Consider the following 16,386-nt stretch of genomic DNA (forward strand, 5'->3'; position numbering starts at 1 on the left):
AACAACAACAACAACCAAAAAGGAGTTATTTCGTGTGCCCCGTTTTGTGACTCCCGAGTATAATTCAACCTTAGTGTGACCTTCTTTCTCTGTCTTCAAAGAGCCCGTACAGTTTTATTTTTGATGGTGCACTTGCATTGCATGGCTATACCATGATTGACTGATTTAACATGTACTCTAATGTTGGATATTAGAGATGTTTGCAGGGGTTTTTTTTTCCTCATTATTTCAAGGTTTCACTATTAGAATTTAGTTGAATCTTGAAGGATGAGCAGAAGAGGACCAGGAGACTAGAAGGAGAGACGTATGTTCCCGAAAGAGGAGAAGGTCATGCACAAAAGCTTGAGAGACTGTGCCAGGTTCAGGGAGCTGCAGGTGCTTCCATGGGGCTGGACAGCAGAGTGCAAAGCTGAAGAACAGGAGAAGGGACCTGGCAGAGTGGCAGATAACGCGAGGGGAGAGCCTGGAAGCAGACAGGACAGTTTGGACTTAATCCTAAAGATAACTTGACCGGGTGGGGAAGTTACATGGTAGTAGCATTTTCTCACTCCCAGCATCCTTGGTAATGGAGAGGTGAAGGGAAGAACCCAGCAGAGAGCAGCGACATGGGCAGGAAGTGTGGTGGCTGAGCACTGGGTATCTGATTAAGAGATAGAATAATTTAAAAGATAAAAATAATGGGTATGAGAGAAATGAAAAGTCAAGATGAGCCCCAGGACAGATCCATTAAATTGCTCTTCCACTGGCATCCTTGGTTCCTTAGCACCGTTTCTTCCCAACAAACTCTTAATCTGGGGATTAGCGAACTTTTCCTATAAAGGGTCAGAGAGTAAGTATATGAAGTTCTGCAGGTCACATAGCCTTTGAAAAGGTAAAAACAATTCTTAGCTCAGGGGTGTACAGAAGGAGTCTGCGCAGATGGCACAATGTGCTTCCCTAAAAGAGGCTGGGAGCTGGGCACTTGACCACAATTTGCTTCTCTGTCATTTTGTCCACATCACAACACTGCGGAGAAAAGCCCCATGGTTGGAGGTGTTCCGAGTGTATTTGGGACCGTTTTTTACACCACTTTCCTCCACTGCAACAAAATGATTTTCAGTAATAATCACATGTCATGGTCAGTAATAATCATTATTTTCTGATTTGCTCCTCTGTTTTAAAATAATTACTTGAAACGAAGAATAGATTTCCATTTTAAAGTCATTATTCAAATTCATGTATCGACTACAAAGTTCACTTTCCAAACCAAAGTTTTTCACTTTGCAGTCTTGGCACTCTGTTTTGCTCTTTTAAATCTTAAACAAAACTAAAGTCTGCAGGTGGGCACATAAAGTGACAAAAGTCAAGTAGCTGGCATCCTGGTCTTCGTCTCCACCATCACTGTGCTGTCATAGGCCATCTCGAATGTCCTGCTAAAGGCAGTGATGTGTGACACTGCAAGCACTGCAGACCCAAACTGAGCCAAGGTGTGCACCAGCAGTTCTGAACTCTTAGGAGCTTACTCTCGAAACAGATATGTGCATTCAGATGGCCAAAAGGCACATGAAAAGATGTTCAACATCGCTAATAATTAGAGAAATGCGAATCAAAACTACAATGAAGTATCTCACCTCACACTGATCAGAATGGCCATCATCAAAAATCCCACTACTTACCATCTTTTCTCCATCTACCCCCTGCTTCCTCCAGTCTCAGAGGATGGGTCACTCTTCCTGATCAGGACCAACCCTGTCCCACCACCTCTGGGATTAGTCATTCTCTCTCTCCTTATCCTCAGTTTTTATGCATACACTCCATTCTCATCCTAAAAAATAAAACAAAACCAGAGACTTCCCCTGACCTGGCATCATCTCACCTCTAGCTCCATCCAACCCCCTCCTCTTGTTTGAACAACTTGAGAGATAGATCTACACAAAGCACAGATCCCATCTTATCTCTTCCTTGTGCAAATGCAGCCACCAACTATTCATTATGTACAGGATAAACTCCATAATCCTTATCTGGCACATAAGGCTCTTCAAGATCTAGCCCCTGGCTCCCTGGTAACCTGTATGCCACTGTGGTATCCAAATTTCTGTAATCTGATTTCCAATTTTTGAAGCAATTTTCTAGCTTCCCAGGTAAATGCTGGGAATGGGGGTGGATGGGGGGGGTGAAAGTATGTCTTGTATATCAGACATAAATATCACCATTATTAGAAGACTCTATCTCCCATTGTAAGATAATAAATTGGCCTTCTCCTTTACCAATCTCTCCTGAGTTGGGTTCGTATGAGTCAGTCCCCCTGAGGCTAACCCACTAGCTGCATTGAACAAATTGAACACTTGGACCCACAAGACTGAGAACCATAGCCTCTGCCAGGTGCCTGCTCACCCCCCCAAGGCCAAGCTACCCTGTCTAATGCCAGGCATCTTCCTTCTCTAACATCTTTGTTGTCACCTGTCAGTTTCCATCTCAATAAGGGACACAAGGCATGGGCTTTGGAGTCAGGAATGGCTGGGTTCAATTCCTGGCTTCCTGTCTAGCTACTATATATACTACCTCCGGGCCATGAGAACTTGGGAAAGGCACTTCACTTCCCTGAGTCTATTTCCATTTCTTTAAAATAGCCATAATAATACTTACATATAGGATGACTGTAAAGATGAAACAGGTTTCATGAAAGCATTTGGTCCTATGAAAAAGTGAGGAGTGTTCCCAAATCTGCATAATGACAAGATTAATCTAAAGGTCTAATATGATGGTGGGGCCACTTTGGTTCTGATGGGTAGGTAGAGCCTTCCAGAAAGATGGAGATATATTTTGTTTTGATGGTCAATGAAATTATTTGTCATATGTATTTCAGAACATCTTGGAAAATGTATACAAGTCATGAAGACGTTGGGTATGATTTTGAAGATGACCCCAAAGATAAGAAGACACTTAAACCCCACCCAAACATTGATGGCGGATGGGCTTGGATGATGGTCCTTTCCTCTTTCTTTGTGCACATCCTCATCATGGGCTCCCAGATGGCCCTGGGAGTCCTCAATGTGGAGTGGCTTGAAGAATTCCATCAGAGCCGTGGCCTGACGGCATGGGTCAGCTCCCTCAGCATGGGTGTCACCTTGATTGTGGGTATGTTCGCATGTGGCCTGTTGTAAAACTGAATAATTATAAAATGACAATTCCTCACTGTAAATAATGTTTTATATTGTTGAAACGTTAGATATTACATTTTAGTGGATGTTGCTGTTGTTTTTATTGTGGTCAAATGTACATAACATAAAGTTTACCATTTTAACCAGGTGTGCAGTTCAATGCCATTGAGTACATTCATCACCACCATCCGTCTCCAGAACTTTTCCCATCTTCCCAAAATAAAACTGCACGCATTAAACAATGACTCCTCATTGCCACCTCTCCTCCCAACCCCTTATCCCTGGCCACTACCATTCTATTCTCTGTCTCTATGAATTTGACTCTGCTAAATACCTCATCTAAGTGGAATCACACAAGACTTGTCCTTTTGTGTGATATTCCTATTCGAGTATGGTAAACATTTGGAGTATTTGAAAAATTGATCATTAGAATTTTTGCCCCAACTCTGTTTTCTTAACTGTTATAATTCATTACCTATCATTACAAATCTGTTTAACACAGGAATATTTTTAAAAGATAAAAATTTTAGAGAAAACACAGTAAAAGTAAATAATCTTATTTCAGAACTCTAATGTTTTAAATTTGATCCTATGCTATTGAAAAATCTATTAAACTGTTTTTAGAAAGGTTACTGATATAGCTAACAGGAGGGAATAATAACATATTCTTGTATTTTGTAGTTTAATCTAACCACCTGGCAATCTATGAAAGCAATTCTTGTCTAGTTGGAGATACTAAACGAGGAAATTATTATAAATATGGTATGTTGCTATAGCTAATGTGTTTCAGTTTGAGAACTAAACAGCTTTTACTGCCAACTGATATTTAATAAGCACCTATTATATACCAGGTGTTTTCCCTTACATCATCTCATTCAACTTTAACTCTCTCAACAGTCGTACGAGGTAATTACCACTATACCGTAAAGCTGTTCAATTCCTTTACTTGAAAGTAAAAGCCATACTTTTACGTATAATTTTTTTTTTTAATTTAAAGGGTTCGTGATATATTTTATACTAGAAACATAATAGGCCTCAAATCTCTTCCTGGTATTGTGAGAGTATGCGGATGACAGGCATATGTGTGTTTGACAAGAGTCTGTGCCTTGTCAGTGATTTCCACATTGGTAATTAATTGCTTGAATACAATTCTGAGATTTGTTGATCTTGGCTGGTATTCAGCCAATGTTATTTTGGATAATACCAGCGACATTAATAACAGTGGCAGTGCTAATGATAGAAAACAAGGACAGAATGTTATTTCTCAAGATGTGTACAGGGGTATGTGTTTATCACAAGGAATTATTACTGATCTAGTTTTTAAATTAAATAAGGGCACCATTACGTGTGTGAGAGAGAATTGTTGATAAATCTCTTTTGCCTATAACTGTAATGAACTGACTCTTCAACCCTGCCTTGGCCTTGTTCAAACCAGGACTGTTCATCATATGAGAAGTGCAGGTAGGTTAACCTCAGTGCAGGGAATTTGCTAGTTTTGTACTGGATATAATTCTACCTTCTCAATAAGTCAGTAAAGGAAAACTGTGCTTCTAAAATATGGGTTGACCAAAAAGTTCGTTTGGGTTTGGCCGTAAAAACCCTAATGAACTTTTTGGCCAGCCCAAATACTAAAAATCCAGTTTTCTTACCTTTTTAAAAATAAACAAAAGGGTGGAGACTGAAGCAAGGGTAGAACAAAATACTTACAGATTCAATCTAGAAAGTGTGCTCATACAACAAAAAAGAAGATTCAGCCAAAGACCAGGATATTTGTCCCAATATTTTCCAAACCGTCTAAGGAGGTTGTCTTCGGTATTACCTTGTGTTTCACAAGTTCTACAGGAATAAGCAATGGAAATCAGTCCTGAAATTATTGGATGTGGTTCTGAAGATGATCCCCCAAATAAGAACACCTAACTCATAGTGGTGTTGAAATGTGATTGTCATCTTTAATAGGGAGGTAACTGTGGATTTTGAATTCTGTTTGAGAGTCCTTGATTTCCAGACAGTGGAACTTTAGATTGTAGACTAACCTTTCTTCAGGAAAGGTGTCTGCCAGATAAACATCTTTTGTCTTGCAGCTCATCTTTTGTCTTGCAGCTCAGAAATTATAGCACAGCAAGGCTCATAGTTATGTAAATGAAAGGTCTTTTATTCTGTTTATCATGACTCTAAATTGCTATTCATTATCTAAGCTGTTGGTACAGGTGGCAGCAGATATGTTGGTTGCTTTTCCAAGCCAGAAGCCAGCAAGAGGAGCTCTCCTTTATTTAGCACTTACTACATGCCAAGTGCGTGTAATGTACATGATCTCATTTGATCCTACAGCAGCCCTGGAGGCCAGACCATCATCTTGATCTCACAGAGGAGAACATGCAATGCTCAGAGACATTAAGTAACTTACTGAAGTTAACTTGTAGCCAGTAAGTGTGGGACAGGCTCCAAACCTGGTCCACTGGACTCTGAAATGGTGTCCACTATACCACACTGCCTGCCACGATGTTAAATGAGAACTGAAAATATGTTTGAAGTGAATAAATATAAATTGTTTTCATTTTCTAATCATTGTAAGGACATTGAGTTACCTCTTTCAAATTTAAAAAGTCCATGAATTATGTTACAGAGTTAAAAGCACTCTGTTGGGCAGTGACTTGCACATGGGAAATTCAATTCATTCTTGTTTCATTCTTTGCTAGCATGGATTTTGCCAGTTTCCTGCAGAAGGTCCCAATTGTTAAAAAAATGTAATCACCTTGGTAGTATCTACAGCAGCCTTTGTGATAGCTCTTGGAACAATTCTTGGTGGAAGCCAGGTTGTTAGGGGTAGCTATAGGCTGCAAAATGTCATTTACTTGCTAAGTAGATTTAGAGCAGTGGTTGTCTATCTTGGCTACACGTTAGATCCACCTGGGAGCTTTTAAAAACTGTGCCACTCGGGCTGCACCTGGAGCATTAAATCAGAATCTCTTGGGATGGGACCCTAGTATCAGGATTTTTCTTTAATGATTTTTTTAAAGCTCCTAAGTGACTCCAACAATCAGCCAAGGCAGAGAGCCATTGATTTATTGCAGGGAAGGGTTACACCAAGAGACCAGGTATTCAATGAACTAGCTACTTTCATCCATGATTGTATGCCAAGGCTCACCTCGGATTGTTTCTCTCCTCACCTGAGCTTTTTTCCAACCTATAAGATGCTGGGATGGGCAAGAAATCATGACTTCCTCAGCATGTTCCTGCAGCAATGCGAGGCTTTATTATGTGGGAAATGGGCCAAGATTCAGATTCCTTCCGAAGAGGAGAAAGTCTGACAAGGTGTATAATCTCATTCCAAAACAATGAATTCCTCTACAAAAGTGGGAATCTTAGCCAAAGGACTGCATCTCAATCTTATTTTCCCCTCTCCTTAGACTGGGTGTGGAGTTCTTTTCATTTTGTTGAATGGCAATTCCATCATGGAGATGCCAACTGACCATCAGTAAACAATGCTTAGAAAATGAAACTAAAGATCTGAAAGTTTGGGTCTGACTTCCTTTTTTTGATAAATCTATATTATGTAACCATGGAGGAGTCACAGCATTTCTGGGGCTGACTTTGCCCATCTGCACATCATAAATGATTGTAGCTGCAGCACACATGGTGCCAGAGTCAATAAACTAAAAAGCCAGACACCGTTATCATCTTAGTGTTCTTTTAAAGTAAGCAATACTTTCTTTTTGATATATAAAATTCCTCCAGATATGAATATCTGTACTTATTTGGGAATTTCCCCCCTTTTTTTCCCCAAATGCTTTCTTAATGCAGTGTTTCATAAACATGCAGTATCACAGAAAAACTTCTTTCTGGGCCCTTTCTGTAATGTGGGAAATATCATTCTACTGAACTGTCATGCATTGACCCTTCATATCTTAAAAGACCTATTAACAGCAAACCAATGAATCATGCATTTTTCTTTTTTTTTAACCTACTCATCTGAGATTTGAAGTGGTGAAGTGACCATGGGTTTAGGAAAATAAAAATATTTATAGAGAAATAAAAGACACTCTTCATCTTATGGTTTCTGAATTTCAGTTCCCCCCAGTAATTTCCTCAGATGTTTATATCAGTCTGCTTAGCTTATATATTGTTTATATCATGTACTTATTTTATAATATACATAATACAGTATATTTGTATAAGATGTTTACTGTATTAAGTCTATTCTAAGAGGTTTATCTACTGAATTATTTTCTGTAATACAGCAGGGTTAATTAAATTAGTAAGTCTTTATCTTCTTAGTTTTGAGGATTGGATCCTCTCAAAATCATTAGACAAAAAAAAAAAAATTTATTACAGACTGTACCCAACTATGTACATGAATATTGTTAGAATTGTAAAGGAAAGTTTTATTTCAGTTTGGACTACAAGAGGAAGCTCCTTAGAGTTCAACAAGTTTTTAACCTGAAATAGTCCCACCTGAACATAGAGTTTGATAACTCTATAAAGTAATAATGATCAAAAATAAGGTGATGTTTAAAATGCAATGCTGAGTACAGCCTTGAACTGTATTACTAAAATATGGATTGCTATTTGGATAAGGAATCACTGACCCCAAGGCAAGCAGTAAGCTTCAATGACATCAGAAGCTGCCACAAAATCAGGAAGGAAACAAAGAGGTTGACAAAAACTAGAGCGTCATATAAAGTAAGCAATGAGAAAGTATATACTGCATTGCTGTGAGTATTGGCAAATATTGTACAACCAGGGGTAGACCGAATCTCCACACAGTGTCATAAATGCGTAGCCTGATGGGTCCAGTCAGGGACTGAGAGTCAGCAGAGGCTGAAGTATGTATGAAGCAATGGAGTTCCTTCCGGCTTGGTTTGCATCTGGATGTCCTCATGAAAACAGGCTATAGGTTCCTTTCTTGAAGCATGGAGGTCCTGAGAACCCCCCTTTCTGTACTCCCTTTAGATCTACAGTAAAAAACTCAAATGTATACAGAGGCCAAACAAGTAATGTAAATGAGGGCAGGATGTCACATACAAGGCTGCAGGGAAGGGTGGAGACTGCAGCAAACGAGAGAGGGTGCGCCACAGCAAAACAGGGTCAGCTGCTGCAGGTCCCGCTGCTCTGTGTGGGAAGGTATTCTGTGTGGCCACTGGATTTTTGTGAATAATCTTTATTTTTAAATGTTGGCAACTGATTCAAAACATTTTTAAACTTTGTTCTGGATAAACAAAATGCATCCACAGGCTGGATGGAGCACCTAGACCACTAGTTTAGGACCTCTGCTGTAGACAAGAGAATGAAATCAACTTGTCTGTTTATTTCAGGTCTGTCTTCCTTGAAAATCTAGAACCTTGTGCTCTCCAGTGAAATTACTGAAAGCTATCTTTGCATGCCAGAAGCTTTCTGCACATGAAGCAGGGGTGTGGTTTTGGTTTGTTTTAGTTGAGAGCTCTAGTAATATTGTATTCTTTGTCTTCATATGAGGACTCCCTAAGAAAGTAGGAAAATAAAATGCCGTTAGTCATTTTAGTCATTCTTTTTTCAATGTTCTGTGGCAGGACCTTTCATTGGCTTGTTCATTAACACCTGTGGGTGCCGCCAGACCACGATCATCGGAGGGCTGCTGAACTCCCTGGGCTGGGTGTTGAGTGCCTACGCTGGAAACGTGCATTATCTCTTCATTACCTTCGGAGTGGCAGCCGGTAAGCGTAGTGATTTTCTTAAACTTGACTTTATTCATTTATTTATTTATATTTTTGGCCACACCACACGGGATCTTAGTTCCCCGACCAAGGATCGAACCTATGCCCGCTGCCGTGGAAGCGTGGACCCCTAACCACTGGACCACCAGGGAATCCCCTTAAACTTGACTTTATATGTTTCTCTTGGGCATTTTGGCAATGAATTTCACTGTAGAGAAAAGAGACCCATTAAATATTTTGTCCCTTTGTCTCCTCCACCCTAACCCAACCATATCCTATCCTCCAGGAAATACTTTTTAATATAAGGTATTAAATATGCCTTAAGCATGAGGAAACGGCCTAACAGCTGTACTTGGCCTTCCTAATAGATTTTAATTAAATTTTCTATACCTGGTTCTAAGTGCTAGTCCCTTCTCTTGTAACAAAACAGACATATTAATAACATTCTCTCATTTAATAACTGCAGAATCCAGCGTGAATCAGAGAAAAATCATTTTCTCCTTCAGCCCTGTTCAAATTAATGGAATAGCAGCAAAACCCACATAGATGTAGAGACTCTAAGAATCAAATCCAGAGCAAAGTGTCAGTCCCCAGGAGGTATATAAAAATTGGCTGCCAGGCAGAACAGTTTGCATATCTGTTCTGCGAAATGTATTCCCGGCCATAATTTCCTTTATCAACAGGTAGCAGAATGCACACAGGTAAGTAGTTTCTTACTCATACAATTGTATTTCAGTGAACCAGAGCCAGCCTGACTTTTTTGAGTACAGAGCTATAATCCTAATAAGTGGCACACTGATGGCAGTGTTTGCATAAGAGTTCAAAGTTAGAGTTTGGAATTCTTGCTTTCTTTCTTCCACTTGTTATCTGTGTGACTTTGGGAAAGTTACTTAACTTACTTGTGCCTCAGTCTCCTTATCTGCAAAATGGGATAATAGAGTGCTTGGTTTACAGGGTTGTTGAAATGATTACATGAGATCATCTGTATGAAGCACTTAGCACAATGCTTGGCACATAATAAAGTCTTGAGCAAATGTTAGCTAATATATAATTGTTATTGTATATAACATGTTTATTATATTATAAGCTTAAGTATATGCTTTATGGTAGCAGGAGACAGTGAACATAAAAACTCACTGTCCATATAAGTTGACAAGTTGGTTCTCTGTACTGTACATCTGTCCACATATACTCCTAAAGCACTTCTGTATCCTGTGAAGCTGAGTTTGGAAACCATTGATCTGAAGGACTTGATAACAGCTCTTAAAGAACAACTCAAGATGTTTTCCCTGAGGCATTTTAGAAACTTTGCCCCATAACAGTCCAATGAATAGAGCTGGCACGGGGATTTTTATATTATAGGTGAGGAAATAAACTCCTTCCGCTGAGACTAAAGAGCCACACTGGGGTCTCTGGGCAGACACGTGGGAGCCCCTAGGAACTTGATCCGTGGTGTTTGGTTATAAGGACTATGACCTGATCCCCAAAACTGGGACTTGAAATTGATTCCCATCATCTAGAGATGTCTATGGTTAGACTCTTTGTTTAAATGGAATTTTATTTCTTGCAGTTAGTTGCTTATTGGTTCTCAAATAATATGATCTCCATATTCATTCATTTGTTTATTCATTCACTTATTTAATCAACAAATATTTATGGATACAAGGAATTAGGAAAAAAAATCAGGAGGCCAGTGAAAGGAAAGTGTTTCTTGAGACACTTTATTGCTCCCTCTTTTTAATACAGGAAACACCCAAAGAAAGTCTCTGAAAATAAATGTATTCACCTTTTCCACAAATATATATATATAATTATGTTTAAGTGGAAAATCCAGCTAAATCAGTTAGCTTATATACTGTTGGGCTGTTGTTAGTGAGGCATGTTGAAGCTGATTGACCCCTATTTAGTAGAAAAGAAAGAAAGTTAGATGCAAAGATCTGCAAAAAGCAAGTGATTGAAACAACAAAAAAGTAAATTAAAAAAATTTTAAAATAAAAAACAAAAATTTTTAAAAAGCAACTGAATGAGCGATATATATATATGTATATATATATATATATATATATATCACTGTACAATAATGTATGTTTGAAAGAGACTTTGTTGACATCTTTCTTCATTACAAAAAGCATTTGAGGCAGATTTGTTTGTATTTGTTTTTTAACATCTGGGCAATTAAAATTGTATGGATGTCCTCCTATTAAGCAGAAAACTAACATCTGTTTGAGCGATCTTACTTAGCCAGGAGAATCTGGACAAATTTCTTCAGCTTTGCCATTTAAGAGCTCCATTCTCTTAAACTTGGCTTCTGGAGACAGCTTTTCCCCGCCATGCATGCTTTTTACTCAGAACCGCAGGATCTTCTCTCTCCCTCTGGGCCTTCTTCTTCTACCTGGCTTCTCTGGGTACAAGCCCGGCCTCTAAACCTGAGCATGGTGAAGAATTGTTCCAGGGCCCTGCTTGACCGCTGGGCTTGAGCCTCAATATCCCCAAGGCCTGTCCTATATGCTCGTAGAGTAATTGTGCTGATTACGAATCACAAAGTCACATTAGGAAGGGGAGGTGCTGTTAAGGACATGGAGAGGGTAATAGATGCTTGTAGCATTAGGCACGGATTTTTTTTCTCACACATGGGAGCATTTATTATTAAAACGAAGTTATATTTGGTGCTACTCTTATGCTTTGTCCCTCAATTCAGTTCCTATTAGTTATTTCATTCTGCTGCTGTTTAGACATCCACAACGACGTTAAATTTAGGTTGCTGGTTATTGTCAGTGACAAATCAAATTTTAAAAAGTAAACTTTTGTGCCATCAGCAAAATGCAGAATGGACAAATTTAACAGGACAAATGATCTAGTTTCCTCAAGAAGTAAATTGCGAGAGAAAAAAAAAGAGAGAGAAATTAAGACTTAAAATATGTATCAACAAATAGCAATGTGTGGGCCTTACTTGGATCCTGATTTAAACAAATTTTTAAAAAATATGGTCATTTATGAGAGAATTGGAAATTTGAACACCTTTGGATATTTTATGATATCAAAGAATTATTCATTTTTTCAGATAAGATACTGATATGATTATGCAGTTTAAAGAATTCTTCTATTTAGAGATTTATACTAAAATATTTGCACATGAAATGATATATTTGGGATTTGTTTCAAAATAATATGGAGGAAGGAGTGTGTGTGTGTGTGTGTGTTGGGGTAGAGGCGGGATTGAGGCAAGAATTGCCAGGAGTTGATAACTGTTGAAGCTGGGTGATGGGTATGTGGGAGTTCATTAAACCACCTGGTTTTTAAAAGCTTACTTTGAATCTGATTCAAACTGTTTCATTAACCAATAGCCTGTTATAAGAGGTAAGAGGGTAGCATTAATTGACAGTGTGCTATTACATAGGTGTATTACACTTATGTATACATCAGGAACACAACACCAATGAGCTGGGCCTCTGCATGTTTAACTGACTTGGTCAAGATCACATGGTTACTTATGGGGAGTGGAGCCAGGATTTAAACCCAAGGCCAGCTAGGTTCTTTCTACTACACATCTCCCCAGTACAATCATAAGGACAATAATACTGTGCCACAATATTTAATATCAAGGAATTTCTTGGTTCTTTAACAAATAATTATTTTTTCAAAATAACCACTGATACACTGATTTTTCAGCTGAGTTTTTTTGTACCTTAACTGTGGAAGTATCAATTTAACCGGTATGAAAAAGGTGGCTATTATTTCAAAATATGATCGCTTTACTTTCCCATAGAACTTTCTTTTATTCATTCCATTCCTCTGTTATGTGCCAGGCACTGTCCTAGGTGCTTGGAAGAGATGTATCGGTAAACACAGCAGAAGAAGATCCCTGCCCTCATGGAGCTTATAGTGGTAGTTGTAGGGGAGAAGGGGTCAGATCATATACAATACACACAATACAAAGTAAATTATACTGTTAAGTACTTACTATAGGAAAAAAGAAAAGTAGGGTAAGAGAGATTGGGAATGGGAGTGGGGGGCAAGAGAGGCTTGCATTTTAAAGTAGGATGGTCAGCTGTATACCTGAAACTAACACAACATTGTAAATCAATTATACCCCCCAAAATTTTTTTTTAATAGAAATAAAAAAAATAATAAAGTAGGATGGTCGTGTGGGCGTTACTGAGAAGATGAACCGGGAGCGGGAGACGGGGCCTAAGCCCTAGGGCTCTCTGAGGGTAGGAACATTCTAGCAAAGGGAACAACAAGATTTTATAAAGAGATAAGCCCCTCACAATTCATATTAGCCAAAGAAGTCTTCAGAATTCGATTAATTTTCTCAAACAGCATGCAGATAACTGAAAGTCAACCGACGGGTCAGGATGTAGGACCAGTTTATGGACTATCGAATGTTTTTCTATGTCCCTTTTCAATATTAGGAAATTAGAGATTCCTGCCTTTTGTGGACTTAAAACTCATGAAAGTTAATTCAGAGTTTGGTTCAAAATTAAGGATAGCCGTTCTCTTCGTGCTCCTCTCTCCCGTCACGCAAATGGTTGCCATGTCGCTGCCCTCGCTGAGGCTCGGCAGGTGGCTTTAGGACCTGCCCCTGCTTTTGCTGGGAATTACTTAGAAGCTGGCGTAATTGGTCTTAAAACAAGGGTACCCGTCTGAGGAGCAGCTGGCTGAGGACCGTTGGCGCCTGACGGCTGCTGTAGATGATCACTGCTCTAAGGTAAATAAAGGAGGCAGGTTGCTTCTTGGAGCTTATTTTAGAAACCGAAGCAACATCCTTCTGCAGCAATGTGCTGGCAGCCGGGGAGGTGGGCAGTTTAGGGTGAGAGGCGGTGCAGGCAGTGGAAAGGGACCAGACTTCTGCAGTTGGGTCTGAATTCCAACCCGGATTCTCCAGTTACCTGCTGCAGGGTCTGGTGAAAATTTCTTAATCTCCATGAGGTTCCATGCCCCCTTTTATAACATGGGTATAACCACAGGTAGCTTTTGGATTATTGTGAAAACTAAATCAGATAAAGCCTGAAAAGCAATCGGCACATCCTCACCACTCGATTAGTGGTAATTGTTACTATGTTTGCATGTATGACCGCTCTGCTCTCCTTCCAAATTCAAGTAATTCTGAAACTATTAAATGATGCTAAACTAGGCAAGCTTCTCGGCTTTGGGGAGTGCTATTGGTCAGTCTCTTTTCTCCTATCAAGCTGCTATCCTAATGTCAGGAGGTTGTGAGCATTAGAACCGTGTGTGGCCCCATGACCACCTGAAGCGGGGCTTATGGTTTCCCTCTGTGTGTACCTAGAAGTTAAGAACACAACCCTCAACCTCTTGGCCAGCATTTTATTTTATTTCATACTTATTTTATTTTTAAATAGGCTTCGTTTATAGAGCAGTTTTAGGTTCAGCAAAATTGGGCAGAAAGCACAAAGCACTCCCAGTACACCCTGCCCCCAACAGACACAATCTTCCCCACCAGCATTTTAATTTTGTGCCTGTAAATCACAAACTGTTCCTATTTTCTAAGAAAGATACAATTAAAAACCAGAGATGCAAATGCGTATTAGGTGATTTTGACATCTAGTAGCTACCTATCCTTATAGGTACATTTTAATTCCTTTTATTCTTCTAATTCATTTGGGAACACACTGGCCCGTTCCTGAGGCTTCTGTAAATTGCCTGGAGTCACTCTTCATCCCCTTGTACTTGAGTACTTTCCTGTGTATTAAGCGCAATTAGCGCTGAGAGCAGAGCCCTCAGAATCCATCCATTCTTTCAACAAATCACGAAGCACACACTGCATGTTCTGAGCAGTGCCTGGTATACCCGAGGCGATAGTACAGACACAGTCCTGCCCTGGTGGAGCTTATATTCTGAGGTGAGAATGCAGACTTATTTTATTTATTTAATTCTTTTATATATATTTGTTATTTATTTATTTAATATAATCGTTTATTATTATTATTATTATTATTATTATTATTATTATTGGAGTAACCTATGCTGAAAAGCCTGTTGGGGGAAATGATGGCCTAGAAGTGGACTTTTTTGGGTGAATCTTGGAACTTACCCCTCGAGCTCCTTTTTTACCATCATGATTATTTCTTTGTTTGAAAGAAAAGTTATAGAAACTAACATAATGAAATGCAGATGATCTTTAAAGGCTGCAGATTCGGGCTATGGCCATTTACGCTGTGCCGTGTGCCTTTTCTTCCCTCTCGGGTGCGCAGGCTTTGGCAGCGGGATGGCCTACTTGCCGGCCGTGGTCATGGTGGGCAGGTACTTCCAGAAGAGGCGCGCGCTCGCCCAGGGCCTCAGCACCACCGGGACCGGGTTTGGCACATTCCTCATGACGGTTTTGCTCAAGTACCTGTGCGCAGAGTACGGATGGCGGAATGCCATGTTCATCCAAGGCGCGGTGTCCCTGAACCTGTGTGTTTGCGGGGCGCTCATGAGGCCCCTCTCTCCTGGGACGGATGGAGACGACCCAGAAGGGAAAGAGCCACACGTCCTCCCGGCTCACTCCACCGAATCTGTTAGGTCCAGTGGACATCTGGGCGGAGCGGAAGAGAAGGGGGGCGGCCCCGGCACCGAGGACTCCCTCGGGGACACGCCAGCGCAGGCGTGCCACGAGAAGGCTGCACACAGAAAGGACGTGTGCGCCTTTCGGGTTCTGAAGACCGTGAGCCGGCTGACCGTGAGGGTCAGGAAGGGCTTCCGGGATTGGTACTTGGGCTATTTTGGGACAGCCTCGCTCTTTACTAATCGGATGTTTGTTGCCTTTATTTTCTGGGCTCTGTTTGCATACAGCAGCTTTGTCATCCCTTTCATTCACCTCCCAGAAATAGTCAATTTGTATAATTTATCAGAGCAAAACGATGTTTTCCCTCTGACTTCGATCATAGCGATAGTTCATATCTTCGGAAAAGTGATCCTCGGCGTCGTGGCCGACTTACCTTGCATCAGCGTTTGGAATGTCTTCCTGATGACCAACTTCACCCTAGTCCTCAGCATTTTTATTCTGCCCCTGATGCACACGTACGCTGGCCTGGCAGTCATCTGTGCACTGATAGGGTTTTCCAGCGGTTATTTCTCCCTGATGCCGGTGGTGACTGAAGACTTGGTGGGGATTGAGCACTTAGCCAACGCGTACGGCATCATCATCTGTGCTAACGGCATCTCTGCGTTGCTGGGACCACCTTTTGCAGGTAAACCATTCAAGGCTTTAAGAGCTTAGAGTGCATGTAGAAAGTTGTGTTCTCACTTATGTTAAAAGTCCAGGATGAATAAGAAGGAAGTTTCCATTTGTGTACATGGTCCTTTTTTTTTTCCCCATTCCTGCCCCCAATTTCTCACTTATAAATTTCAGCAAGTTAAAGGTCATTCTTTCATGTAGAATGTAGATGAACTTTTGATCCCTAACCTGTGAGATCAATGGCCAGGCTGGTAAAGCGCACGGGGGAATAGTGCAGAGCCCCTGCCCCGTCCGAAAGAGACAGCCTCTACCCTGCTCCAGCTGATTTCCATCACCAAGAAATACAGAAAATCATTACTAGCTCTTCTGTTGTTAGCCC

At 40.3% G+C, this 16,386-nt stretch overlaps 1 protein-coding gene across 7 annotated transcripts in view; it reads left to right on the plus strand.

Moving 5' to 3' along the window:
• Positions 1-16,386, plus strand: part of SLC16A14 (solute carrier family 16 member 14) — a 39,167-nt gene that overhangs the window by 11,047 nt on the left and 11,734 nt on the right. For 5 of the 7 annotated variants that reach the window (XM_082396249.1, XM_082396250.1, XM_082396247.1 and 2 more), the window contains 4 exons: positions 2,846-3,117; positions 8,687-8,830; positions 9,514-9,531; positions 15,043-16,020. In XM_082396249.1, the coding sequence (XP_082252375.1) occupies positions 2,859-3,117; positions 8,687-8,830; positions 9,514-9,531; positions 15,043-16,020 (1,399 nt within the window). In that variant the 5' untranslated portion in view covers positions 2,846-2,858. The remainder of the gene's footprint in view (positions 1-2,845; positions 3,118-8,686; positions 8,831-9,513; positions 9,532-15,042; positions 16,021-16,386) is intronic. The other 2 variants (XM_082396251.1, XM_082396252.1) reach the window with 1 other exon arrangement.

This window comes from Balaenoptera borealis (assembly GCF_965194805.1).
Source record: "Balaenoptera borealis genome assembly, chromosome: 6".
NCBI classification, from domain to species: Eukaryota; Metazoa; Chordata; class Mammalia; order Artiodactyla; family Balaenopteridae; genus Balaenoptera; species Balaenoptera borealis.